The sequence below is a fragment of the Oncorhynchus masou genome, chromosome 20, assembly GCF_036934945.1.
Source record: "Oncorhynchus masou masou isolate Uvic2021 chromosome 20, UVic_Omas_1.1, whole genome shotgun sequence".
NCBI lineage: Eukaryota > Metazoa > Chordata > Actinopteri > Salmoniformes > Salmonidae > Oncorhynchus > Oncorhynchus masou.
In genome coordinates, this window is record NC_088231.1 from 18,736,507 (window position 1) to 18,764,485 (window position 27,979).

At 46.1% G+C, this 27,979-nt stretch overlaps 1 protein-coding gene across 5 annotated transcripts in view; it reads right to left on the bottom strand.

Annotated features, from left to right (window-relative positions):
- mtus1b (microtubule associated tumor suppressor 1b) overlaps positions 1-27,979 on the bottom strand; it is a 73,972-nt gene that overhangs the window by 12,489 nt on the left and 33,504 nt on the right. For 4 of the 5 annotated variants that reach the window (XM_064926698.1, XM_064926697.1, XM_064926699.1 and 1 more), the window contains 2 exons: positions 26,991-27,098; positions 5,933-6,261 (listed from right to left, as the gene is read on the bottom strand). In XM_064926698.1, coding sequence (XP_064782770.1) covers positions 5,933-6,261; positions 26,991-27,098 — 437 coding nt within the window. Of the gene's footprint in view, positions 1-5,932; positions 6,262-14,494; positions 14,745-26,990; positions 27,099-27,979 lie in introns of those variants that run through there. The other variant, XM_064926701.1, reaches the window with a different exon arrangement.

Sequence of the window (27,979 nt, forward strand, 5' to 3'; positions counted from 1 at the left end):
GAAAAATTAAAGGCGTCAGTATGGTGACCTAATAACATATTCCTATAGGCGTGTCGAGGAATGCTGTAACTTCTAACAACCTACTACAACCTACATTAGCCCGCTGGGTAGGCTACAGAGACAGCATATTTCTGAGAGCTGCATTTTCATAGCCTGGTCCCAGATCTGTTAGCGCCATCTGCCATCTTCTAGGATGCCGTAGGAGTTGACGAGACAGCACAAACGGATTTGGGAACCAGGCTAGCGTTTTCAGCAGCTGTCTCGACATCAGAAACTGTTTTCCTTACGACACTGTATCCATATCACGCCGTTATCATACTGTGGAGAGACGACTTTTAGGGTGACTTAGAAGTGACATTGGGCATCTTAGAAACAGGGAACACGTGCTATGAAAACTCCCCTGACAGGCCTACGCATTAATAAGTAGATCGTTTGAGTCTAAAACACACACGCTTCCTCTCAGACGTCACGTACACAAATTCTTTCATGAACTTGATCATTCTTACGGACTTACACTCTCATACATATCAACATTGTCTCAACATCCTGAAAGGATGGGAGGCTACACCCTGCACTAATCACACACACACACACACACACACACATACACACTTCTCTAAAATGGTCAAACAGAGACGGTGCTATAATAAATGTCCACACTCTTTAAAACAGAGACACAACGATCACTTCATAACCGTCTCTATTTGACACATGGCATGATGAACACACACACATACTTTATAGTCATGAATCCAATCGGTCAGCTGTAAGGGAACAGATAGATAGAGGCCAAACGGCCCGCCAACAGATGCGCAAAACAAAAACAACAACAAAAATAAAGCAAACGGAGCGAGAAAGAAAGAGAGAAAAGAAGAGAGAGAAAAGAAGAGAGAGAAAAGAAGAGAGAAAAGAAGAGAGAGAAAAGAAGAGAGAGAAAACAAACACACCTTGCCTTTCTTTCTGGTATGTGGAGGAGTCTTCAGGCAGGCTTTGCTGCCAGAGGATCCCATGTTATTCCCCCTGGGCTGCTGAAGGGCCAAGTGCTACATCTAGGAGCTCGACTACAATGTGCCTGGTCAGGACCTCCCCCTCTCCAACCACCTCTACCACTCCACTCTCTCGCTCGCTCAGGAAACTGGTCTGTCTACATCAAATAAACCTCCCTCCCTCTCCCTCCCACTCCAAGGAGTACTCAGCACATCAAGCCCTGCCTAGCAGTACCTCCCCACCTCCAACCCAGCCGCCCTTGGCCAAGCTCCAGCCCAGATATATTTCCCCTAGAGACAGGGCCTGGAGCTGGGGGTCTGGGGGAGGTGGAGGGAGAGGGCTAGATGAGCGTGAGGTCAGGCTGGGCTAAGGCCCTCTGCTCTGGGCCTCGGGGGCTGCGTGGTCAAGCCTCTCTGGTTCCTTTAACCTTTAAAAGAGCCAGTGGTTGTACAGTACATGTGTCTGTGGGGCTTATCCATTCAGAAACATTAGCAGCACGAACAACACTCACTAGATTCTACTTTTCAAAGACATGACGTATAGGGAATCAAAGCGAGCTTGGCCATTGCCTATTAGCTAGCCTGCTACATAGTTACAGTGGAGAGGTTTTATTTTATTTCTCCTTTATTTAACCAGGTAGGCAAGTTGAGAACAAGTTCTCATTTACAATTGCGACCTGGCCAAGATAAAGCAAAGCAGTTCGACACATACAAGGACACAGAGTTACACATGGAGCAAAACAAACATACAGTCAATAATACAGTATAAACAAGTCTATATACGATGTGAGCAAATGAGGTGAGATAAGGGAGGTAAAGGCAAAAAAGGCCATAGTGGCAAAGTAAATACAATATAGCAAGTAAAACACTGGAATGGTAGATTTGCAGTGGAAGAATGTGCAAAGTAGAAATAAAAATAATGGGGTGCAAAGGAGCTAAATCAATAAATAAATACAGTAGGGGGAGAGGTAGTTGTTTGGGCAAAATTATAGGTGGGCTATGTACAGGTGCAGTAATCTGTGAGCTGCTCTGACAGTTGGTGCTTAAAGCTAGTGAGGGAGATAAGGGTTTCCAGTTTCAGAGATTTTTGTAGTTTGTTCCAGTTATTGGCAGCAGAGAACTGGAAGGAGAGGCGGCCAAAGAAAGAATTTGGGGGTGACGAGAGAGATATACCTGCTGGAGTGCGTGCTGCAGATGGGTGATGCTATGGTGACCAGCGAGCTGAGATAAGGGGGGACTTTACCTAGCAGGGTCTTGTAGATGACATGGAGCCAGTGGGTTTGGCGACGAGTATGAAGCGAGGGCCAGCCAATGAGAGCGTACAGGTTGCAATGGTGGGTAGTATATGGGGCTTTGGTGACAAAACGGATGCCACTGTGATAGACTGTATCCAATTTATTGGAGTAGGGTGTTGGAGGCTATTTTGTAAATGACATCGCCGAAGTCGAGGATTGGTAGGATGGTCAGTTTTACAAGGGTATGTTTGGCAGCCTGAGTGAAGAATGCTTTGTTGTGAAATAAGAAGCCAATTCTAGATTTAACTTTGGATTGGAGATGTTTGATGTGGGTCTGGAAGGAGAGTTTACAGTCTAACCAGATGCTCAAACTGCTGTGGTATAGCGGAGTCCTATTCGACCTAATCAACTGTTTTTTATGCCACCTTTGACTCGTGTCCTTCACGTCAAAGCTGGCTAATCCATTCCATTTCTGGCTTGGTTTGCGCTGTAGAATCTTCTACGTGGCGCTTTCAAGTGGTCTCTGCAGGCCAAGACAGCACTGGCATTCTCCTTTTAGATTAGACTCACACAAATAGAGAGTCTGGCACTGCAGAGTCAATAGAAGGCTTATAATGCTATAAGTGAAGAGATATTTCACTGCCAAGACTCTCTAAATATCCTCCTAGCTAGCCAGACGCTATCCAGGAAATCTTCCCTCCGACGGAAATGTACTCAGATGGAGAGATGAGACAGGAGGGCTAATCTCCACTCGTTTACAGCCCAGAGGATTCATCCCTCCTTCATGGTCATCCACACTATTGCACTAAAAGTCAACACAGCATGTACACCAGGAGAAATCCACGTAGTCTAATCTAAAATAACTGATGGCACCAGATCATGGGTGTGTTCATGGGTGTGTTCATCATGGGTGTGTTCAGGCACCAAATGGGAGAAAACATACTGAAACGGGTAGGGACTGTAACAACGCTTTAGGTTTTTTCCCCCCAAACGTTTCACTACTATGTGCCCTTATGAATGCGACCTGGGTTTATCTAGGGGACATTTTAAATATAATTGTACTAAATCACTCATCAGTATTACTACTCTGTTAGAGAGTTTTATGTTTGCTCTCGTGTTTAGTTGGCTTGACAACCTCTACTACATTCAGACAGCTCATTGCTGTTCCTCAGATAGGAACCTCTTCTCCCTCTATCAGGAGGATTACGGTAAGGCTCGAAGCTAGGGGGCGGGGTTATTGATACCCCCAGATGTACAGCTCACAGGTGATGTGGTGGAACCCAACAGACCCACCCCTTTACCCTTCTCTCCCCGCCTGCAGAGAGGCTTGAAACTGCAGCTGGTGCATTAGTCCCTCTCTCCCCCCAGTCCCTCCTCCATTTCTCTCCCTCCCCCGTCTCCCCTTCAATCCATCTCTTTAATCAATAGAAAGCCAGAAAAGCATTCCAGAGCTGTCCGTCTTCTCCACAGAGGGGTGTTTGGTTAGAAAGTGGAAAAGGAAACCAACCGGACGGAAGCAGGAATCCCTTGACTTGATACAGTACTTGACACAACCAATGATTTCCTTAACTTGATAAAGAAACCAACGTGGTCGGATTCAGAACAGCATCGTGGAGATGATTTTCTACTATCTAAATGACCGCTCAGTTCACAGTCTGTCACACAACAGCACCTGTGGAGGAGTGAATGTTGTGGAAGGTGAAACCACATGGTTGTTCTTTTCTCTAGGAGATGAAACCAGGTTTACAGGAGATGGACTGTGTTCTCTCCCATCACTGTCACACCACTCAGACAGACAGATAGACTGTTCTGTCACACCACTCAGACAGACAGATAGACTGTTCTATCACACCACTCAGGCAGAGAGACAGACAGACGGTGTGTGTTAATGTGAAGCTCAGTGTGTGTAACACCTCTGGTCAGGTAGGGTCAGCAGACGGTAGGCGTGGTCAACATCACATCACAAGGCTGTAGACCACCCTTCCCTCCATCTCCATGTATCTATCTTTGCCTCCCTCATTCCCTCCCTACCCCCCCTCCTCTAAACACATGAACTGTAACATCACTGTTTTCATTCATACCAGATGTGGGGTAGCATATCAGATACAACTGGGACTGGCTGTCATGTTGTAAGTGTGAGGAGAAACTAAGGACCAAATCAGCTTTAGGACATGGTAGAGAGAATGAGAGAGAGAGAATGAAAGAGAGGGAGAGAGAGAAACGGAGAGAGAAAGAGAGAATCTGGGGGAAAAGGTTGTGAGCTGCACATTCCCTAGCCAGTTGTCATACATATGAAGAATTTGAAAAGTTCACTATGCCCTCATAAAACTGTTAAAGCAAGGTGAGCCAGTATACTTTATAAACGCCCAGGGATTTCAGCGCCTGGAGCAGATTATCACTGCTATTCCAAACATGTTCCTACCGTACCAGAATAATTAAAAGTATGACAAAGATTCATGTGGAAATGCCTGTCATGAAAGGATTTACAGAGTAGTAAAACCTCATTCCCTCTCTGTGTTAGTAGATTCGGGTCTATAATTCATTTCCAAACGTTCTTCCTGAAGACAGAGGAGGGTAAAGATCTCTGCAAATATTTACACAGCAGCCTATTCAAGTCCGGGATTCTGTGAGTGACAGGCGGTATTATCCACACAAGCCACACCCACTCGCCTGGCTGGACCAATCGCTGACTTAAAACACTGATAGAACACACCCTCAAAAGACATGAACCAGGAACTCAGTTTGGTTCAACAGGATCCTTGTCTAAGAAAGCCAAAGCCACGTATAGATGGACACTATATAAGATATGGATGGGATTTTGTAGGATATTGATAGGGGATAGCAGTGTCACCAGTGTTATGATTGAGAGAGAGGCTGCTTTTGACTGGTGGCAGTCACACACACACACACACACACACACACACACACACACACACACACACACACACACACACACACACACACACACACACACACACACACACACACACACAGCTTGAACTGCTTGTTTTAGCAGTGGACAACAGAAGACAGCAGATACTTCATGCATGCAGCCATCCACATTCAGCCAACCACAGCATACCGTTGACACCCACTCATCAATACATATTTCTTGATGGAAAGGTCCTGTGTATTAGATGACAGCCATGGACCCTAAATGGTGAGTGGGTGTGGTGAGATTTACGGTCCTTCCTGCCTCCTCCTCCTCAGTCATGTAAACAGAAGCTCTGCAAGTCAACCAACACCCACTATATCTATATTGCTACATGAATAATATCCATGGCACTACTCAAACACACACAGAGGACAGATCTGGTTCTCTGCCCTCTATAACAACAAGGCCATAGTTACTAAAATAGACCGAGGACATTCCTTTTAGCTCACCAAGCACCTAACTAGAACAAACAAAACAAAATCACATTTTATGTCACATGCGCCGAATACAACAGGTGTTACCTTACCGTGAAATGCTTACTTACAAGCCCTTCATTAACAAATAATCCAGTTAACTCTATTTTCTTAAGAAAATATTTACTAAAAAAACAAAAACAAATAATAATAACAATTACGAGGCTGTATACAGGGGGTACCGGTACCAAGTCGATGTGCGCGGGTTCAGGTTAGTCCAGGTCATTTGTACATGTAGGTAGGGGTGAAGTGACAGAACAGCACACCAAGGTGCAGTAAAACCCAGACATATTCCCGTGTTACCTCGGTGAAGAGGTGCTGCACCACGGTAGCCAGGGCCTCTATCCGACGGTTGCCCTGCTCCAGGAGCCGTCGGAGCTGCTGAAGGCTCTGGGTCTTCTTCTCACACTGGGCACGGTACTGGGCCACCGTGGCCGGCTTAGCCTCCACTAGAGCCCGGGCCGGGCGGGATGCCGAGACCGCTGGTCCCTGGACTGGGAGAGGGACGGCAGGGACTGGGACCAGGTCTGGTTGGGGTGGCTGGGGTTGGCTGGGTCCTCCTACCTGAGTAGTGGTGCTGGTCTGGGAGAGGGTCCTCGCCAACGGCGCCCCCCGAGCCTTGTTCTTGTCCACTGAAAGAGAGCAAGGTCGGTTGAGTGTGCTGGCCAGGACGTTTAGCATGGTCTCTCGCATTCCACTCTCCACAACATAGAAACACAACATACACACGAGCATGCAGGAGGATACGCCTAAAGGTCTCTGAGCAGACACCGACTGAAACCCCAGTGGAGCTAAGAAACAGTGCAGCAGTGCATGCTGGGATAGCTCTGTAATGATGGGCCCGAGGTAGAATCCAAGGATCCATTAGGAGTGCATTAGCATCAAGCAACAGTGCAGTTAGGAGACAAAACCATCCACTCCCTCCCTTTCTCTGTCCATCTCTCCCCCTCCCTTTCTCACCCCCTCCCTTTCTCTCCCCATTTCTCCCCCTCCCTTTCTCTGTCCATTTCTCCTCCCTCCCTTTCTCTCCCCCTCCCTTTCTCTGTCCATTTCTCCCCCTCCCTTTCTCTCCCCCTCCCTTTCTGTCCATTTCTCCCTCTCCCTTTCTCTGTCCATTTCTCCCCCTCCCTTTCTCTGTCCCTCCCTTTCTCTGTCCATTTCTCCCCCTCCCTTTCTCTGTCCATTTCTCCCCCTCCCTTTCTCTGTCCATTTCTCCCCCTCCCTTTCTCTGTCCATTTCTCCCCCTCCCTTTCTCTGTCCATTTCTCCCCCTCCCTTTCTCTCCCCCTCCCTTTCTCTGTCCATTTCTCCCCCTCCCTTCCCCCTCCCTCTGTCCATTTCTCCCCCTCCCTTTCTCTCCCCCTCCCTTTCTCTGTCCATTTCTCCCCCTCCCTTTCTCTGTCCATTTCTCCCCCTCCCTTTCTCTGTCCATTTCTCCCCCTCCCTTTCTCTGTCCATTTCTCCCCCTCCCTTTCTCTGTCCATTTCTCCCCCTCCCTTTCTCTGTCCATTTCTCCCCCCTCCCTTTCTTCCATTTCTCCCCCTCCCTTTCTCTGTCCATTTCTCCCCCCCTCCCTTTCTCTCCATTTCCCCCCTCCCCCTCTGTCCATTTCTCCCCTCCCTTTCTCTCTCCTCCCCCCCTTTTCTCTGTCCATTTCTCCCCCTCCCTTTCTCTCTCCCTCCCTTTCTCTGTCCATTTCTCCCCCTCCCTTTCTCTGTCCATTTCTCCCTCTCCCTTTCTCTCCCCCTCCCTTTCTCTGTCCATTTCTCCCCCTCCCTTTCTCTCCCCCTCCCTTTCTCTGTCCATTTCTCCCTCTCCCTTTCTCTCCCCCTCCCTTTCTCTGTCCATTTCTCCCCCTCCCTTTCTCTGTCCATTTCTCCCTCTCCCTTTCTCTCCCCCTCCCTTTCTCTGTCCCTCCCTTTCTCTCCCCCTCCCTTTCTCTCCCCCTCCCTTTCTCTGTCCATTTCTCCCTCTCCCTTTCTCTCCCCCTCCCTTTCTCTCGCCTTCCCTTTATTTCATCCCTCTCCCCCTCCATCCATCTATCCCCCTCCCTTTCATCCCTCTTTCCCTCCCTCATTTTGCCATCTCTTCTCTTCTCCTCTCCCTCCATCCCTCTCCTATGTATTTTGCCGTCTCAGAGCAAAGTGGACCATGGAGATTTCATGGCTGACTGAAGCTGCATGCCGTGTTTTATTAGGAGGGAAAACTGGCCACAGCTCTTGACCCGACAGCAGACTGTCAATAGAGTTCTCCCTGATACTTCATGTTGATCATCATATCTATAATGCCAGATCAACCATCTCTATCTTTCCCTAAAGCTATCACATATAAATGGTGTTAGTAAAGCTCTCTTTAATAGTGTTTGCATATAAAGATGTCCACCTGACACAGTCAACTCAATGAGAGGCAGAGTGCTATAACACTATGGGAGTCCCATCACCACACCAGCTGAGCTGTGACCTTCTCCCTAAGAGGGTTAAACACTGTGATACTGCCCCCTTATGGCCACCACACTGTCAATAACCCCTCAGTCATAGAAACAGGCTTCATGTGTCACCTTGATGGGCAGTCCTGGTGCTAGAGGGATACAGTGTCAGCAGGTTGCTCAGCCCACCACTAACACATCTGAGTCTAATAATCAACTAATCATGGTCTTCAATCTTAGACCTCAGTTTAGACAGGGCTGGAACAAAAACATGCACACACACTGTACTGTATGAGGTTTTGATCTACTGTATCAACCCAAGCCTACACCATCCCTCTAGCTCTACAATAACCAGCATGGAGCTCAAACTCCATCTGTCTAGCTCTACAATAACCAGCATGGAGCTCAAACTCCATCTGTCTAGCTCTACAATAACCAGCATGGAGCTCAAACTCCATCTGTCTAGCTCTACAATAACCAGCATGGAGCTCAAACATCATCTGTCTCTACAATAACCAGCATGGAGCTCAAACTCCATCTGTCTAGCTCTACAATAACCAGCATGGAGCTCAAACTCCATCTGTCTAGCTCTACAATAACCAGCATGGAGCTCAAACTCCATCTGTCTAGCTCTACAATAACCAGCATGGAGCTCAAACTCCATCTGTCTAGCTCTACAATAACCAGCATGGAGCTCAAACTCCATCTGTCTAGCTCTACAATAACCAGCATGGAGCTCAAACACCATCACTCTAGCTTTACAATAACCGGCATGGAGCTCATCTGTCTAGCTCTACAATAACTGTGGAGCTCAAACTCAATCCGTCTACAATAACCAGCATGGAGCTCAAAAACTCCATCTGTCTAGCATTATCTATTAGTCAATAAACCAGCATTTGGATAAATATTTTCTTGTCATCAAACTCAATGCAACAGTGTGTGTGTGCATATGGACACCTGGACAGACAGTGGTGGAACATGCTGGAGTATGAAACGTGTGTGTGTGTGTGTGTTAGTGGGTAATTAGCACTCTGTCAGTGTGTCTGCCTCTTCTAATGGCATTGTGGTCGACAACCCCACACCCTGGGAACCAGCATGGAGCTCAAACTCACAGATTTCAACGTCTAGTTCTAGAATAATGTCCAGCATGGAGCTCAAACGGTCCATCATCCTGTGTTTTCACAGCCTACAATAACACAGGGGCATCCTGGCTACACAGCACAAACACAACATACAAACAATCCTTACTAATCACCCAATCTCAACAATTACATTGCATTATCCTATTAGTCAACAGCCATTTATTAACAGTTTGACACTAATCTGCCATTTGGGTTATAAATATTTTCTTGTCATGCATTTTCTGTTTCTAAATTCAATGCAACAGTGTGTGTGTGCATAGGGACACCTGGACAGACAGTGGTGGAACATGCTGGAGTATGAAACGTGTGTGTGTGTGTGTGTGTTAGTGGGTAATTAGCACTCTGTCAGTGTGTCTGCCTGTCAGTGTGTCTGCCTCTTCACCCCCAATGGGGCATCCTGTGTTTTCACAGTCCACAGCACCCAAACCCCACACACACAGGGGCATCCTGTGTTTTCACAGCCTACCACAGCACCCACGACAACACCACACCCCCATAGAGGGGCATCCTGTGTTTTCATCGACAACACCACACCCCCACACACAGGGGCATCCTGTGTTTTCACAGCCTACCACAGCACCCAACACAACACACACACACAGGGGCATCCTGTGTTTTCACAGCCTACCACAGCACCCAAACGACAACACCACACCCCCACACACAGGGGCATCCTGTGTTTTCACAGCCTACCACAGCACCCAAACGACAACACCACACCCCCACACACAGGGGCATCCTGTGTTTTCACAGTCCACAGCACCCAAACGACAACACCACACCCCCACACACAGGGGCATCCTGTGTTTTCACAGCCTACCACAGCACCCAAACGACAACACCACACCCCCACACACAGGGGCATCCTGTGTTTTCACAGCCTACCACAGCACCCAAACGACAACACCACACCCCCACACACAGGGGCATCCTGTGTTTTCACAGCCTACCACAGCACCCAAACGACAACACCACACCCCCACACACAGGGGCATCCTGTGTTTTCACAGCCTACCACAGCACCCAAACGACAACACCACACCCCCACACACAGGGGCATCCTGTGTTTTCACAGCCTACCACAGCACCCAAACGACACACCACACCCCCACCCTGTGTTTTCACAACCACGACAACACCACACCCCCCCCCACACACAGGGGCATCCTGTGTTTTCACAGCCTACCACAGCACCCAAACGACAACACCACACCCCCACACACAGGGGCATCCTGTGTTTTCACAGCCTACCACAGCACCCAAACGACAACACCACACCCCCACACACAGGGGCATCCTGTGGGTGACTGCTAATCGCTAAATCTCTTTTAACACACCAGGGAGGGGAAACCAAAACATCCTCCCAGTAGGCACGCACACACACACACACACACACACACACACACACACACACACACACACACACACACACACACACACACACACACACACACACCCACCCCACATGAATAGTCTTCATTCAGAAGCATAAACAACTGTAATTTATGACAATCATCTCGGTTTACTTCAATGAGGGCGGAAACTCCTAAAGAGAACCAAAACAAAGGTCATGGAGGTTTATCTGATCTGCCTAAGAGGCGGATGTCACTGGACCAATATATAGACCACTATTATATAACATGTTTGCCAGTAGTATTTCTGTTTACTGGGAGGAGCTTCAGATATGGCTATTTCCATCATATTCAGCAACATAGCGTCACCTTTTACAAAATGTCTCTTGCTTATTTTTTCTCCGTTCTCCTTTCTGGAGGGAAAAAGAGTCAAGCAGACATTTTGCAGAGTGTACCTGGGATCTGCCATGCAGGCTGATAGAGGTTCAGGGCCCAGTCTGTGAGAGAGATGTCAGTCAGTTAGCCACTTAGCATGCAGTGGGATATTATGTGCATCCCAAATGGCACCCTACTCCCTATTTAGTGCACTACTTTTAACCAGTGCGCTATATAGGGAAGGTGGTGCCATTTGGAACATATTTTACAAGTAAGGGGAAAAAAAGTATCTGGATAGAAGTTGGGCTTGGGCACAGATCTAGGATCAGCTTTTCCTCCACAAGTCATGACTATCATGGGGAGAAACACTAAACTGATCTTGGATCAGTGTCTAGAGGAGACGTTAAGAGGTGCTACTAAAAGGGAGAGATGAGGGGCTGGATGAGAGGAGGAAGAAGACGAGCGGAGAGGGTGACTTTTAGTTGAGGATGGCGTGTGTGGCTGTGTGTGTGTGTGTGTGTGTGTGTGGCTGTGTGTATGTGTGTGTGTGTGTGTGTGAGATCTGTCATCTGAGTAAATCAAACTCTTTTGAAACGTGTTCCCAACCGAACTGAAACCATGTTGTTGTTTGAAGCTACTGTAGTTTGCCAGAATGTAGAGTGAGAGTTGGACAGAGAGCCAATCCCTCATCAACTCTACAGTATTAATTACACTCTCCTGACTGCTGCTCCAATGGGCTGGCAAATTAAAATACAACCCACTTCATAGGATGGATTAAGACTGGATTACTGTGTGTGTGTGTGTGTGTGTGTGTGTGTGTTGGGGGCAGTAGCTTTTCCACCCAGATCAGCCTTTCACAGCATTGAGCAGTGTGCAAAAGCTATAGCCAAAATTATGACCCCCCTGCACACACACAAACACAGCTCAGCGCTGTGAAAGTCTGATCTGGGTGGAAAAGCTACCGCCCCCAACACACACACACACACACACACACACACACACACACACACACACACACACACACACACACACACACACACACACACACACACACACACACACACACACACACACACAGTAATCCAGTCTTAATCCCTCATATGAAGTGGGTTGCATTTTTGCCACCCAGCCCATTGGAGCAGCAGTCAGGAGAGTGTAATTAATACTGTAGAGTTGATGAGGGATTGGCTCTCTGTCCAACTCTCACTCTACATTCTGGCAAACTACAGTAGCCTCAAACACCAACATGGTTTCAGTTCGGTTGGGAATACGTTTCAAAAAGGGTTTGATGTGCCAGCCAGAGGCAGTAAACAGTGCCCATCACTTGTGCACACACACACACACACACACAGTAGCCCATAGTCTTAATCTGGGTGGGATTAAAGACACCCCCTGCTGTGCTCAGATGAAACATCAAATCTGGAAAAATGAAAAGTGCGAATCTGACGGCACTAATCCGCAAACTGCATCTGCAGCAGATTTGTCAAATGAGGATTTTGATGTACATTACTTAAAAGATGTGGCGTCAGCAGCATTGGATACACCCATGTAAAAGCTTGCTGGGCCACAGGCAGGAGGGCGAGAGTCTGTGTGCTCGCCTGGCCTACAATGGGCTTCACAGAACATCTTTTTTATCGGCTCTTGTCTCAGTATTAGACGTTATCTCTGACAACCTTGAGGTGACTATGGAAAATAAGTATGATTAGAAACTGAAGTGTAAGACACATTGTAAATAAACCAAGCCCCCAATAAGGTCCAGAACTTCTCATATACCACCCTGTACCCCATATAGTGTACTGTTTCTGACCAGGGCCCTATATTGGGAACAGGGTGTCAGTTGAGATCCAGGCGCAAGTGAACACATCCACAGTGACACGGCTACAGACTCATAGAAAATCTAGAAGGACCCCTGGCCCAACCGCAGTCCAGTCAAAGTTCATTAACTGCAATAACTGGGGCCTCGTAGACCGTGTCGCTCGCCTAACGAGGCGACTGCACTCCCGACCCGGCTGTATCCATGGCAACACATGGAGAAATATCGACGTCAGCGGAGGCTGCTGAGGGGAGGACGGCTCATAATAATGGCTGGAACGGAGACAACGGAACGGCATCAAACCACGTGTTTGATGTATTTGATACCATTCCACCTATTTGGCACCAGCCGTTACCACAAGCCCGTCCTCCCCAATTAAGGTGCACCTAACCTCCTGTGGTCGGTGTGTGGAGTGAGTGAGAGAACATGGGGTGTCATTAGCACATGTGTGCCTAGCAACACTGAACTGGGGGTCCTTATAGTGCTCCACTGATTGGGTCTGCCCAGCAGTATGCCTGTACAGAAATGCTTACCAACCTGTTTTAAATTAGCCTACATCCCTAAAACAGGTTGCCTGGTATAAAAATAACATAGATTTGATATCTGTTCATCACATAAATCTGAGAACCAGAAGGCATGGCTGGCTGAATTCATTAGAGAATATAAACATTCCTTTAGACTGAGAATGTATAACCTTATCGCTCCCAAAATACCACTACTCTCTCCAGTACACCAGACAGATTCCAGAAAGGGAACATCTCTCCCTGGTCCCTCCTTTGGAATATTCTGTCCTCATTCCACCAGATAATTCCCTCATCAGGCGAACGCTGAAAAAACATTGAGATTAGCTCTTGCACGAATGGGCAACCTTGCCGCAGAGCAGGCAGCGACTAAAGCCTGCTGTAACCTACATTTCTCTCACAGCAGAGAAGTGGGTCTCTAAACCACTAAGATGGAGGCCGCCCTCAGACAGACACGTGCAGCCTGAGCTTGGATACAAAACAACACGTCATATTACGGTTTTACTATTACACACTATTTCACTGCTTGGCAACTAGTATTATTCTAGCCGGTATAGATATAACCATTTAATAACAGAAATAGAACGCAGCCAGATATGTGCAGTCTAGTTTGAATACAAAAACAGCAGGTCAGGCTAAAGTACAGGTTTCAACAGACAAAATGCCAAAGACTAAATAGCAAGAAAAAATGACTCAGTAAATAGATGTATAATCATTTGAAACAGATAGATGGAGGAGTCAAGCTTGTGATTGACACAAAACCAGCATGCCAGCCCATAGTACTGCTTCATAATAGATACAATGACACAGAACACAAAGACAAGGCCTGTTCCAGACAGTCTTAACATAGTGGTTTAATGACAGAACGATGGTCAGGCTACTAGGAGCCAGGTGAGGCTGTGTGTCTGGGTACCATGGGAGTCAAGGCCCTCTGGGCTTCACGGTTAGAAGAAGCCCTCTGCCTTGCCGGCTATTCACCACCACGCTACGGTGGAGCCACTAGTGTAGAAAACACACACACAGACACAGACTCATAGAGAGTGGCATCTAATTCGTAGACATGGCGGCTATACACAATAGTGAGTTAACCCCTTTGGTAAAGAAGGACTGCAAGGCAACAATGGCTGCCGCGGCACGGGGGTAGAAATAGGGAACGTGGGAGATAAGACAACGGAGGAAGGGTACGATGGATGGAGTGATGAGGTGTGTGTGTGTGTGTGTGTGTGTGTGTCTCAGACCTGCATGGAACACCACCGTGGTCTTCTTGCATCCCGAGAGGAGTTGGAGATTCCGGAACAATCCTTTGGCTGTCAACTTCACATGGAAGTTAGACAGAGAGAGTCTAGGAGACCATAACATGTCTCTGGTGAGAGATTCCTCTGGTATAGAAGCAAAGAAAAAAGGAGGGAACAATCCACTGTCTCTAGTCTTTAGTCTCTAGATAGATACTCCTCCAGACTAGGTTGGTCTCTAGGGTAGATACTCCTCCAGACTAGGTTAGTCTCTAGGGTAGATACTCCTCCAGACTAGGTTAGTCTCTAGGGTAGATACTCCTCCAGACTAGGTTAGTCTCTAGGGTAGATACTCCTCCAGACTAGGTTGGTCTCTAGGGTAGACCCTCCTCCAGACTAGGTTGGTCTCTAGGTAGATACTCCTCCAGACTAGGTTGGTCTCTAGGGTAGATACTCCTCCAGACTAGGTTAGTCTCTAGGTAGATACTCCTCCAGACTAGGTTGGTCTCTAGGTAGATACTCCTCCAGACTAGGTTAGTCTCTAGGGTAGATACTCCTCCAGACTAGGTTGGTCTCTAGGGTAGATACTCCTCCAGACTAGGTTAGTCTCTAGGGTAGATACTCCTCCAGACTAGGTTGGTCTCTAGGGTAGATACTCCTCCAGACTAGGTTAGTCTCTAGGTAGATCCTCCTCCAGACTAGGTTGGTCTCTAGGTAGATACTCCTCCAGACTAGGTTGGTCTCTAGGTAGATACTCCTCTAGACTAGGTTAGTCGCTAGGTAGATACTCCTCCAGACTAGGTTAGTCTCAAGGTAGATAGTCCTCCAGACTAGGTTGGTCTCTAGGAAGATACTCCTCCAGACTAGGTTGGTCTCTAGGTAGATCCTCCTCCAGACTAGGTTGGTCTCTAGGTAGATACTCCTCCAGACTAGGTTAGTCTCTAGGTAGATACTCCTCCAGACTAGGTTGGTCTCTAGGGTAGATACTCCTCCAGACTAGGTTAGTCTCTAGGTAGATCCTCCTCCAGACTAGGTTGGTCTCTAGGTAGATACTCCTCCAGACTAGGTTAGTCGCTAGGTAGATACTCCTCCAGACTAGGTTAGTCTCAAGGTAGATAGTCCTCCAGACTAGGTTGGTCTCTAGGTAGATACTCCTCCAGACTAGGTTGGTCTCTAGGTAGATCCTCCTCCAGACTAGGTTGGTCTCTAGGTAGATACTCCTCCAGACTAGGTTAGTCTCTAGGTAGATACTCCTCCAGACAAGGTTAGTCTCTAGGGTAGATACTCCTCCAGACTAGGTTAGTCTCTTGGGTAGATACTCCTCCAGACTAGGTTAGTCTCTAGGGTAGATACTCCTCCAGACTAGGTTGGTCTCTAGGGTAGATCCTCCTCCAGACTAGGTTGGTCTCTAGGGTAGATCCTCCTCCAGACTAGGTTGGTCTCTAGGGTAGATACTCCTCCAGACTAGGTTGGTCTCTAGGTAGATACTCCTCCAGACTAGGTTGGTCTCTAGGGTAGATCCTCCTCCAGACTAGGTTGGTCTCTAGGGTAGATCCTCCTCCAGATTAGGTTGGTCTCTAGGGTAGACCCTCCTCCAGACTAGGTTAGTCTCTAGGTAGATACTCCTCCAGACTAGGTTGGTCTCTAGGGTAGATACTCCTTCAGTACAGGTGAAGAAAAGGAGGGAACAAGAGAAAAAGACTCCCAACAAAAACAAGTCCAAAAGAGCAGCTACACCACTCACAGATAGAGGGAGAGAGAGCTACACCACTCGCAGATAGAGGGAGAGAGAGCTACACCACTCCCAGATAGAGGGAGAGAGAGCTGCACCACACCCAGATAGAGGGAGAGAGAGCTGCACCACACCCAGATAGAGGGAGAGAGAGCTGCACCACACCCAGATAGAGGGAGAGAGAGCGACACCACACCCAGATAGAGGGAGAGAGAGAGCTGCACCACACCCAGATAGAGGGAGAAAGAGAGCTGCACCACACCCAGATAGAGGGAGAAAGAGAGCTGCACCACACCCAGATAGAGGGAGAGAGAGAGCTGCACCACTCCCAGATAGAGGGAGAGAGAGCTGCACAACTCCCAGATAGAGGGAGAGAGAGCTGCACCACACCCAGATAGAGGGAGAGAGAGCTGCACCACACCCAGATAGAGGGAGAGAGAGCTGCACCACACCCAGATAGAGGGAGAGAGAGCTGCACCACACCCAGATAGAGGGAGAGAGAGCTGCACCACACCCAGATAGAGGGAGAAAGAGAGCTGCACCACACCCAGATAGAGGGAGAAAGAGAGCTGCACCACACCCAGATAGAGGGAGAGAGAGAGCTGCACCACTCCCAGATAGAGGGATAGAGAGAGCTGCACCACTCCCAGATAGGGAGAGAGAGAGCTGCACCACTCCCAGATAGAGGGAGAGAGAGAGCTACACCACTCAGATAGCGAGAGAGAGCTACACCACTCCCAGATAGCGAGAGAGAGAGCTACAGGAGCTGTGAATGAGTGCGGGAGTGTAGGGGGAAAAAATAACACTCGAGCTGTACCCCCAGCCAATGGAAAACAAGAGAAAATGGCGCCAAAAATAGCATTGTTTTTCTGCCACCTGCAGTAGAGGCAGTAACAGTATGGAGAGATAGTCCAGGTCTAGTCTGTAGTAGGATCCTCAGAGAGAAAGGAACAAATGTAGGCAGAAACACTGACGATGATGATGAAGATAATCTCTTCTTCAGAGGATCAGCGGTAGTATGCAATGTCCACTAGTGATGCCTCACACACACACAGCCGCGGACACAGACACACACACTGCAACAAACACACACTGCAGCATTTGGGACCAATACGCGTTAGAGGTTCTCTTTCACACAAACACACGGTTAGACAAAGCTCAGCCTCGGCATCTCTGTGTATCTCACATTGGTTCTTTCAATAGTACTGTGAAGAAAACACACAGAGAGATGCTGCTAGGGATGGAGGGAAGGAGGGAGGGAGGGAGGAGGGAGGAGTGTGCGCAGAGCGGCAAGTGGGAGGGACATGAGAATAACATCTCGCTCTCCTTCACTCCCAGGGTGAACATGTGAGGGGGAGGATGAACGGACGGATGGAGGGAAGAAAAGGAGAAGAGAAGGTGGGAGGATGCAGATGGTTCATACCGAGGTTCCAACTGATGGGAGAGCAGAGATAAAGGAGAGAAGAAAAATGTGGATCCTTGAAAGCAGGAGGCCCCACCCCTCTCCCATCACTCCTCTCTCTCTCTTTCTATTCCTTCTATCTCCATCTCTCCCTCTGTGGCAGGTGCTGTGTTAAGCCTATTCACTGGGAGGGTGGCGTCTGTGAAATGGATGCATTTGTCACACATAAAACAAACACACACGCCTCAGAATACTGATGAGTGACACTGTTCTACAGGGTGGCTGTACAGGCAGCCTGTGAATGGCTGTCCATTTCCATCCTTCAGCTGCTCTCTTCACTGTCTGGAGAATCAGCGTGGAATACACACCACAGGGGGTATATGGATGATGAGGCACAGATAAACACTGGACCATAGAGATGGCTGGGATTCAATGCGACTGACATTCTGTTGGGGGTTTATGAATTTAATTCATGCTAATAGATAGTGATGTCCCAACAACACCTAATCAATAATGACAAGATACGCATTGGAGCACATTGGAGGGTGGGGTAGTGATTGGGGCATATGATCAAATGTGAGTCAGGGGGTGTCAGTCACATGATGGCACTTCCTACTCTTCCCCCTGTTATGATGTGGTGGGGAAGGTTAGTGTTAGGACATAGACAAACACACTCTCCAGGATACACTTCCACACTCCACCACCAGAGGGCAGCAACCAGGTCTAGGTGCTGAGCCAAGGCTTGATAAGCACATCAGGTACTGACAATTAAGGTGATGTCACAGTGGCAGCTTGGGGAACCAACTTGTTTTGTTTGAGGGCTTTCGTTAGTCTTTAGTTTGGGAAGGCCTTCGCTACACGTAGCATTTCGCTACAACAAGCATTTTGCTACACTCGCATTAACATCTGCTAACCATGTGTATGTGACAAATAAAATTTGATTTGATTTGATTGTTTTGTACATATTTAAGTTTCAGCACCATCTGAAGAAATAATCATTTGCTTGGACTGGCCGACCCAGCGGTCAAGAGAGACAGAGCTGGCCCTGGACCAAGGTAAGGTTGCTCTCTCCCTGGGCACAGGACATTCAACATTGAGGTGCATATGCTGATTTCTCACAAATGCACACATTCATTCAGGTTACAGACCATGTAACTAAGACCCCTAGACATAATGAGTCAGGTTACAGACCGTGTAACTAAGACCCCTAGACATAATGAGTCAGGTTACAGACCATGTAACTATGTAACTAAGACCCCTAGACATAATGAGTCAGGTTACAGACCATGTAACGAGGCCAAAGACCCCTAGATTTAACCAATGCAACAATATTAGTAGGCTAGTTAATGGGTTTGTAACACCCCTCTCCCCTCCACATCCCCCTCCTCTCCTCTGAGGCAGCCGTGGTTTACAGGGACAAGGTCACTCCAGAGAGAAAATCTGTGTGAGTGAGTGAGAGATGGAAAGAGAGAGAGAGAGGTGCGAGATAGACGGCAGTTGGGTATGACCATACCCGAGCTCAACACCAACAATTGAAATGGGTGCTAAAATCCTTCCAATTCCTTTTAAAAGGCTAATTCGGTTTAGCGGTATTAGTGGTCTCAGGGTCTCTGTTGCAAGTCAGCATTTAGTTTTAGTAACTTTTTTGGGGGTGAAAAAAAGTCAGTGCCACTTTTGATCTATACTGAACAAAAATATAAACGCAACACGCGTGGTTACACATGGTCTGCAGTTTTTAGTCCGGGTGGATGTACTGCCATATTCTCTAAAACGACGTTGGAGGAGGCTCATGGTAGAGAATTTAACATTCAATTATCTGCTCTGGTGGACATTCCTGCAGTCAGCATGCCGATTGTATGCTCCCTAAAAACTTGAGACATCTGTGGCATTGGGTTGTGAGACAAAACTGCACATTTTAGAGTGGTCTTTTATTGTCCCCCAGCACAAGGTGCACCTGTGTAATGATCATGCTTTTTAAATCATCTTCTTGATATGCCACAACTGTCAGGTGGATGGATTATCTTGGCAAAGGAGAAATGCTCACAAACAGGGACGTAAAACACATTTGTGCAAAAAAAATCGGAGAGAGATAAGCTTTGCTTTTGTGCATATGGAACATTTCTGGCATCTTATTTCAGCTCATGGGACCAAAACAACATGTTGCATTTATATGTTTGTCCGGGTAGAGTTTAATAGCAAAGTGCTGTTTTTTAGACCCATTTGCCTCATGATTTGTCGAACTCAACGCACAGAATGTCTTTGTCCTTCATATCGGAGTTCAGCTACAGAGCTCAACCAATCAGATTCACAGAAATCGCAGGTCGCACGGGCCGAGCACAGCGCACAAAGCTCAAGGGGCTCTCTCTACTTTCCTCTGGTATTTAGCAAGCGTGATAACACATCACTTCCCACACAAGCAAAAACTCTTACATCAATGTAGCAGCCTAAACACCAGCCATCTGACATGCTGTATTGCATGGAAATGAGACCTTTTCAGTCTGTAGACTAGGCCACTAACAATAACAGCAGCGTCGTGTAGCCTACTATGCACCCTGTTCCTCTGACCAGGGTAGACGAAGCGGTAACATTGTGTATTTATGGGACCAAATTTGGTTTATATTAAAATTTGGTCTGACTAGGCTATCTAGACCTTTTCCAATCCAAAATGATTAAGTGGAATGAATCAATAAACACAGTAGTTGACACTCAGACTGGTTTGTAATTAGGCCTACAGTTGCATAGCGCAGACTATACACAACCTGCATAAAGCAAGTTCAGCCTTGTGAGTTTTATTGTCCAATCATGTTGCGTGTCGGTGTACAGGAAACCAACAGTGTTCTGCTTTTACATATAATTCATAAGCACAAAGTTGCTGAAGCTTGACAGGGTTTATCCTCCTCCTCGAGGCCAGGAGTTTTCCAGGAATGTTTTAAAACCCTGTGACCTGATTAGAAATACTCTGGTCCTATATGAATCCTTTTTACAACATATTAATCACGTCAACCTGTAAAAGGACCCATCATAGCCCATATGAATCCTTTTTACAACATATTAATCACATCACACTGTTCAAGCCCATATGAATCCTTTTTACAACATATTAAATACAACATATTAATCAACACACTGTAAAAGGACCCATCATAGCCCATATGAATCCTTTTTACAACATATTAATCACATCACACTGTAAAAGGTCCCATCATAGCCCATATGAATCAAATAGGTCCCATCATAGCCCATATGAATCCTTTTTACAACATATTAATCACATCACACTGTAAAAGGTCCCATCATAGCCCATATGAATCCTTTTTACAACATATTAATCACATCACACTGTAAAAGGTCCCATCATAGCCCATATGAATCCTTTTTACAACACATGAATCACATCACACTGTAAAAGGTCCCATCATAGCCCATATGAATCCTTTTTACAACATATTAATCACATCACACTGTAAAAGGACCCATCATAGCCCATATGAATCCTTTTTACAACATATTAATCACATCACACTGTAAAAGGTCCCATCATAGCCCATATGAATCCTTTTTACAACACATGAAATCACATCACACTGTAAAAGGTCCCATCATAGCCCATATGAATCCTTTTTACAACATATTAATCACATCACACTGTAAAAGGTCCCATCATAGCCCATATGAATCCTTTTTACAACATATTAATCACATCACACTGTAAAAGGTCCCATCATAGCCCATATGAATCCTTTTTACAACATATTAGTCACATCACACTGTAAAAGGACCCATCATAGCCCATATGAATCCTTTTTACAACATATTAATCACATCACACTGTAAAAGGGCCCATCATAGCCCATATGAATCCTTTTTACAACATATTAGTCACATCACACTGTAAAAGGACCCATCATAGCACATATGAATCCATTTTACAACACATGAATCACGTCAACCTGTAAAAGGTCCAGAGTTTCACCTGGTTAGGCTACCAGATCAGGAACAACTACGTACCACTCCACTCTGGGACCTGTGGTGCCACCTCTGAGCAGTCTGACTTTAGGACCATGCAGATGCCTCGGAGAGGAAGGCAGTAAAATAAGCTCCTTGTCACTTTGCCATACCCTAAGTTTCACTAAAATGACACCCCTGAAATGCATGGTCCTGTATCCAACAATGTGACAGAACGAACAAAAACAATATTTTAGTTTGACAAATGAGACTCGAAGAATCTCCAAGTGGTCACTTCATGTAAGAGCCCCACTTGGGAAATATGTCCTGAGCTACAAGGCAATACAACTCAAGTACAACTCAGGCCTGAAGTATAAATAGTCCCATAGCAGCGCTGCACTGATCCAATATCTAAACTTAGGCAGGGGGCAACAAAATGAATAAAGTCTGTCTGTTAAAAGAAAACTGAAAACAGGCATCTTGCCAGACAGCTTCAACAGCCATTGTAACCGCTGTCCTGTAAAGCCATTGTTTTGTGTGTGTGTGTGTGTGTGTGTGTGTGTGTGTGTATACTGTTTATGTGTGCAATACTGTGTGTGTGAGTGTGTGTGTGTGTGGTATGCCGACGGGGGTGACAGCATGTCTGCAACTGGTGGCTCCCCACAAACCCCCAATGGGAGTTCCTGACGCAACCGCAGCAGAGAGGCAGCCAGGCGCCGAGGCCTAGCCCAATCAAGACCAGCCCAGGCTGGGGGAGGGGAATAACCACAGACCCATGCTTGACCAGGCCTCCAGGAACACATCCATAATTCAAAGCCTCTGTGAGATGGCCTAAAAATGTTAACTAAAAACACTGTACTTTATGCTTTTCTAAAGACTGATTTGGGATCAGCAATCGCTGCCAACAGTAGAGATCGCAGGACGAATGGCCCTAGTGTCAACACATTACATTGGACTCAAACGACTGCCCTATTCTCCTCCTGACTCACCACAAGGTGCCAACCTGCCAGTTAACAGATGGGAATCGCCACATTAGAGCACATGTCCACAACAATGCAGTCAAAGGTAAGAAGTATTTGTAGCGACGCCAGGGCACTGTTGACGTGACCGGCCGGCATCTGTGACAAGCCTGTTTACAACAGCGCTGTTTAACCATGCACGCACACAGGGTGTGTGTGTGACAGAGGCAACAGTTTAGCCTAGTTTCACTCCAAGAGATTTCCATCAGTCCCCTGTAACCCTTTAATGACAGGAAGTGTTCGGGACACCATTCTTTGTGTGATTGTTTACCCTTGTCACGAGCTTGTGAGCTCCGAGCTAGTCAGCCAGAACGCACAACCCAAACGCTCCTAATGACCCACACACACATGGGAATGCTTTCCAAATCGCTAACACGTTTTTACATTCTTCTATTTATAATTTTCTCCCTCTTATCTCCCCAATTAGGCTACAGAAGTCCATAAATGTGTTTTAAATAGAAAACCTTTGAACTAAACACAGTGACTTAAAACCAGTGGTGGAAAAAGTATCCAATTCTTGAGTAAAAGTAAATATACATTAATAGAAAATGCCTCAAGTAAAAGTGAAAGTCAACCAGTAAAATACTACTTGAGGAAAAGTCTAAATGCATTTGGTTTTAAATATACTTAAGAATCAAATGTAAATGTAATTGCTCAAATGTACTTAAGTATCAAAAGTAAAACGTTTAATATTTTTCTCTTTAAGGATAGCCAGGGGCATAGTCCAACACTCCAACACAATTTACAAACAAAGCATTTGTGTTTAGTGAATCCGCCAGATCAGGTATTAGGGATCACCAGGGATGTTCTCTTGATAAGTGTGTGAATTGGACTATTTTCCTGTCCTGCTAAGCATTCAAAATGTAACAAGTACTTTTGGGTGTCAGGGAAACTGCATGGAGTAAAAAGTACATTATTTTCTTTAGAAATGTAGTGAAGTAAAAGTAATAGTTTTCAAAAATGTTAACCATAAAGTACAGGTACCAAAAAAAATCTTATGTAATACAAGTTTTTTTTACTTAAAAGTACTTCACACCACTGCTTAAAACTTCAGTGAAATGAAATGAGGTGAAAAGTTAGTTCATAGTTATGAAAACACTTTCCGATTATACTGTATATTGAGCTAGAATTATTCAGTCAGCCATCTGTGATGTAACAACATTGCAACACTTTTGACAACACTGGTTAAGGGAAGTGCACTGATACAACGTTTAAGTGATATCGTCCTACGTCATACTTCCTGATCCTGTCCCCTAATCTTTTGAATGTGCTTTCTTGATTATATCATCAAATTCATGAAAACTAGGTAACTTAAGATATATACAGTACCAGTCAAAAGATTGGAAACACCTACTCATTCCAGGGTTTTTCTTTATTTTGACTATTTTATACATTGTAGAATAATAGTGAAGTCATCAAAACTATGAAATAACACATATGGAATCATGTAGTTACCAACCAAGTGTTAAAAAACCTCTTAAGGATCCATCCCTTTATTTAAATTTGCCCCTAAAATGACAAACCCAAATCTAACAGCTTGTAGCTCAGGACCTGAAGCAAGCATTTTCTTGATACCATTTGAAAGGAAACACTTTGAAGTTTGTGGAAATGTGAAATGAATGTAGAACAACAACGCACTAGATCTGGTAAAAGATAATACAAAGAAAAAAAACATGCGTGAATTTTTTTTTAACCATCATATTTGAAATGCAAGATAAAGGCCATAATGTATTATTCCAGCCCAGGTTTAATTCATACTTTGGCCACTAGATGGCAGCAGTGTATGTGCAAAGTTTTAGACTGATCCAATGAACCATTACATATCTGTTCAAGACTGCCCAAATGGTTCATTAATACATTTTCAAGTTCATAATTGTGAACTCTCCTCAAACAATAGCATGGTATTATTTCACTGTAATAGCTACTGTAAATTGGACAGTGAAGTTAGATTAACAAGAATTTAAAGCTTTCTGCCCATATCAGATATGTCTGTCCTGGGAAATGTTCATGTAACTTATAACCTCATGCTAATTACATTAGCTTAACCATCCCGTGGGGGACACACCGGTCCTGTAGAGTTTAAACAAAATATATATATTCTATACTTGAGATTCTTCAAGGTAGCCACCCTTTGCCTTGTTGACAGCTTTGCACACGCTTGGCATTCTCTCAACCAGCTTCATGAGGTAGTCACCTGGAATGCGTTTCAATTAACAGGTGTACCTTGTTAAAAGTTCATTTGTAGAATTTCTTTCCTTCTTAATGCGTTTGAGCCAATCAGTTGTGTGGTGACAAGGTAGGGGTGGTATACATAAGATAGCCCTGTTTGGTAAAAGACCAAGTCCGTATTATGGGAAGAACAGCTCAGATAAGCAAAGGGAAACAACAGTCCATCCTCACTTTTAAGACATGAAGGTCCGTCAATGCGGAAAATGTCAAGAACTTTGACGTTTTCTTCAAGTACAGTCGCAAAAACCATCAAGCGCTATTATGAAACTGCCTCTCATGAGGACCGCCACAGGAAAGGAAGACCCAGAGTTACCTGTGCTGCAGAGGATAAGTTCATTACAGTTACCAGCCTCTGAAATTGCAGCCCAAATAAATGCTTCACAGAGTTCAAGTAACAGACACATCTCAACATCAACTGTTCAGAGGAGACTGTGTGAGTCAGGCCTTCAAGATCAAATTGCCAGAATGAAACCACTACTAAAAGACACCAATAATAAGAAGAGACTTGCTTGGACCGAGAAACATGAGCAATGGACATTAGACTGGAAGAAATCTGTCCTTTGGTCTGATGAGTCCAAATGGGAGATTTTTGGTTCCAACTGCCATGTCTTTCTGAGATGCAGAGTAGGTGAATGGGTTATCTCTGCATGTGTGGTTCCCACCATGAAGCATGAAGGAGGAGGTGTGATGGTGCTTTGCTGGTGACACTGTCTGTGATTTATTTAGAATTCAAGGCACACAACCAGCGTGGCTACCACAGCATTCTGCAGCGATACACCATCCCATCTGGTTTGCACTTAGTGGGACTATCATTTGTTTTTCAACAGGACATTGACCTAACACACCTCCAGGCTGTGTAAGGGCTATTTGACCAAGAAGGAGAGTGATGGAGTGCTGCATCAGATGACCTGGCCTCCATAATCATCCAACCTCAAACTAATTGAGATGGTTAGGGATGAGTTAGACCACAGAGTGAAGGAGAAGCAGCCAACAAGTGCTCAACATGTGGAAACTCCTTCAAAACTATTGCAACTGCATTCCAGGTGAAGCTGGTTGAGAGAATGCCAAGAGTGTGCAAAGCTGTCATCAAGGCATAGTGAGGCTACTTTGAAGACTCTAAAATACATTTGTTTAAAACATTTTTGGTTACTACATAATTCCATGTGTAATTTCATCGTTTTGATGTCTTCATTTTTATTCTACAATGTATAAACTAGTACAAATAAAGAAAAACCCTTGAATGAGTAGGTGTGTCCAAACCTTTGACCGGTACTGTATATACAATTAAAGCTGTGTTTGTGGATTAATTTACTTCTGCCAGATGCCTGTAATAAAGTCTTTGCACTGAAGAACACTGCGCTCCATTTTTGCCCATTGAAGACCATTTTAAAAGCTTACAAAACTTCAAAAACGAAAGTAAAAAAACTTCAAGGCTACTTCCTGGAAAATGACGCATCACTTTCATACTGTATATTGAGGCCATTCGGACACAAATATTTTTCTAAATAAGCTGTCATGGATCCTTCTGACATTTAAGGAAAATGCAAGGTTGAAAACCCTAAACGGTTGAGGCCGGGAATGTTCCAAGTCTAGTTTTACACAAATCCAGTGTGTGATGACGCTGGAGCGCTACCATGGTAACTGGGGGCCTACACTCTCCTTTGGTGTGGGTGCTGAAGTATAACTGGTGTGTGGAGGTTTGCTCACAATTCAACAATAACCATGACACCTGTATGGGTGAGAATCATACTGCCCTCAGGTCTTTTTTTCAGAGACACTACACTAAATTATAAACTGAGTGGTTCGAGCCCTGACTGCTGATTGGTTGACAGCCGTTGTATATAAGACCGTATACAACGGATATGATAAAACAGTTATTTTTACTGTTCTAATTATGTTGATAACCAGTTTATAACAGCAATAAGGCACATCAGGGGTTTGTGATATACGGCCAACATACCATGGCAAAGGGCGGTGTCCAGGCACTCCACCGTGGTATATTGGCCATATACAACACCCCCTTGGGCCTTATTGTTTAAATATACTTCAAGATCCTTGGTTCTCGTGCCTTCTAAGCACACCTAACCGTTATGTAGAAAAACACTAAACACTAGCAGACGGAACCCAGGCACAAAACCCAAACCCAACACCAAAACGTTCAAACAGAACTCTTACCTGTGGCAGCAGCTGCGGGGCGGTTGAATCTGGCCGAGCCGGCCCTCTGAAGGGGGTTCTGGGCCTGCTTGCCTGCTACCTGGCTGGTCACCGCTGGAGTCTTCAGCCCTATGGTGGAGAAATAGTGAAACACCATATCAACAGACAGACTAAACCTAACTGCAGCCTTGTAGCAGAGACTACCAGGTTATAGGGCTAGTGTGGTTTTATGAAGTAGTATCTGTGTAGTAGTGGAGCTTGGGTCTTAAAGGAGAGCGCAGAGATTTAGCCCCTGTGTCCACCTACCACTACAGGGTACAAGCCCCTGTGTCCACCTACCACTACGGGGTACAAGCCCCTGTGTCCACCTACCACTACGGGGTACAAGCCCCTGTGTCCACCTACCACTACGGGGTACAAGCCCCTGTGTCCACCTACCACTACGGGATACAAGCCCCTGTGTCCACCTACCACTACAGGGCACAAGCCCCTGTGTCCACCTACCACTACAGGGTACAAGCCCCTGTGTCCACCTACCACTACAGGGTACAAGCCCCTGTGTCCACCTACCACTACAGGGTACAAGCCCCTGTGTCCACCTACCACTACAGGGTACAAGCCCTTGTGTCCACCTACCACCATAGGGGACAAGCCCCTGTGTCCACCTACCAACACAGGGTACACGCCCCTGTGTCCACCAACCACCACAGGGTACAAGCGCCTGTGTCCACCTACCACCACAGGGTACAAGCGCCCTGTGTCCACCTACCACCACAGGGTACAAGCCCCTGTGTCCACCTACCACCACAGGGTACAAGCCCCTGTGTCCACCTAGCACTACAGGGTATAAGCAACGGTGTCCACCTGCCACAGGGTACAAGCCCCTGTGTCCACCTACCACCACAGGGTACAAGCCCCTGTGTCCACCTACCACTACAGGGTACAAGCCCCTGTGTCCACCTACCACTACAGGGTACAAGCCCCTCTGTCCACCTACCACCACAGGGTAC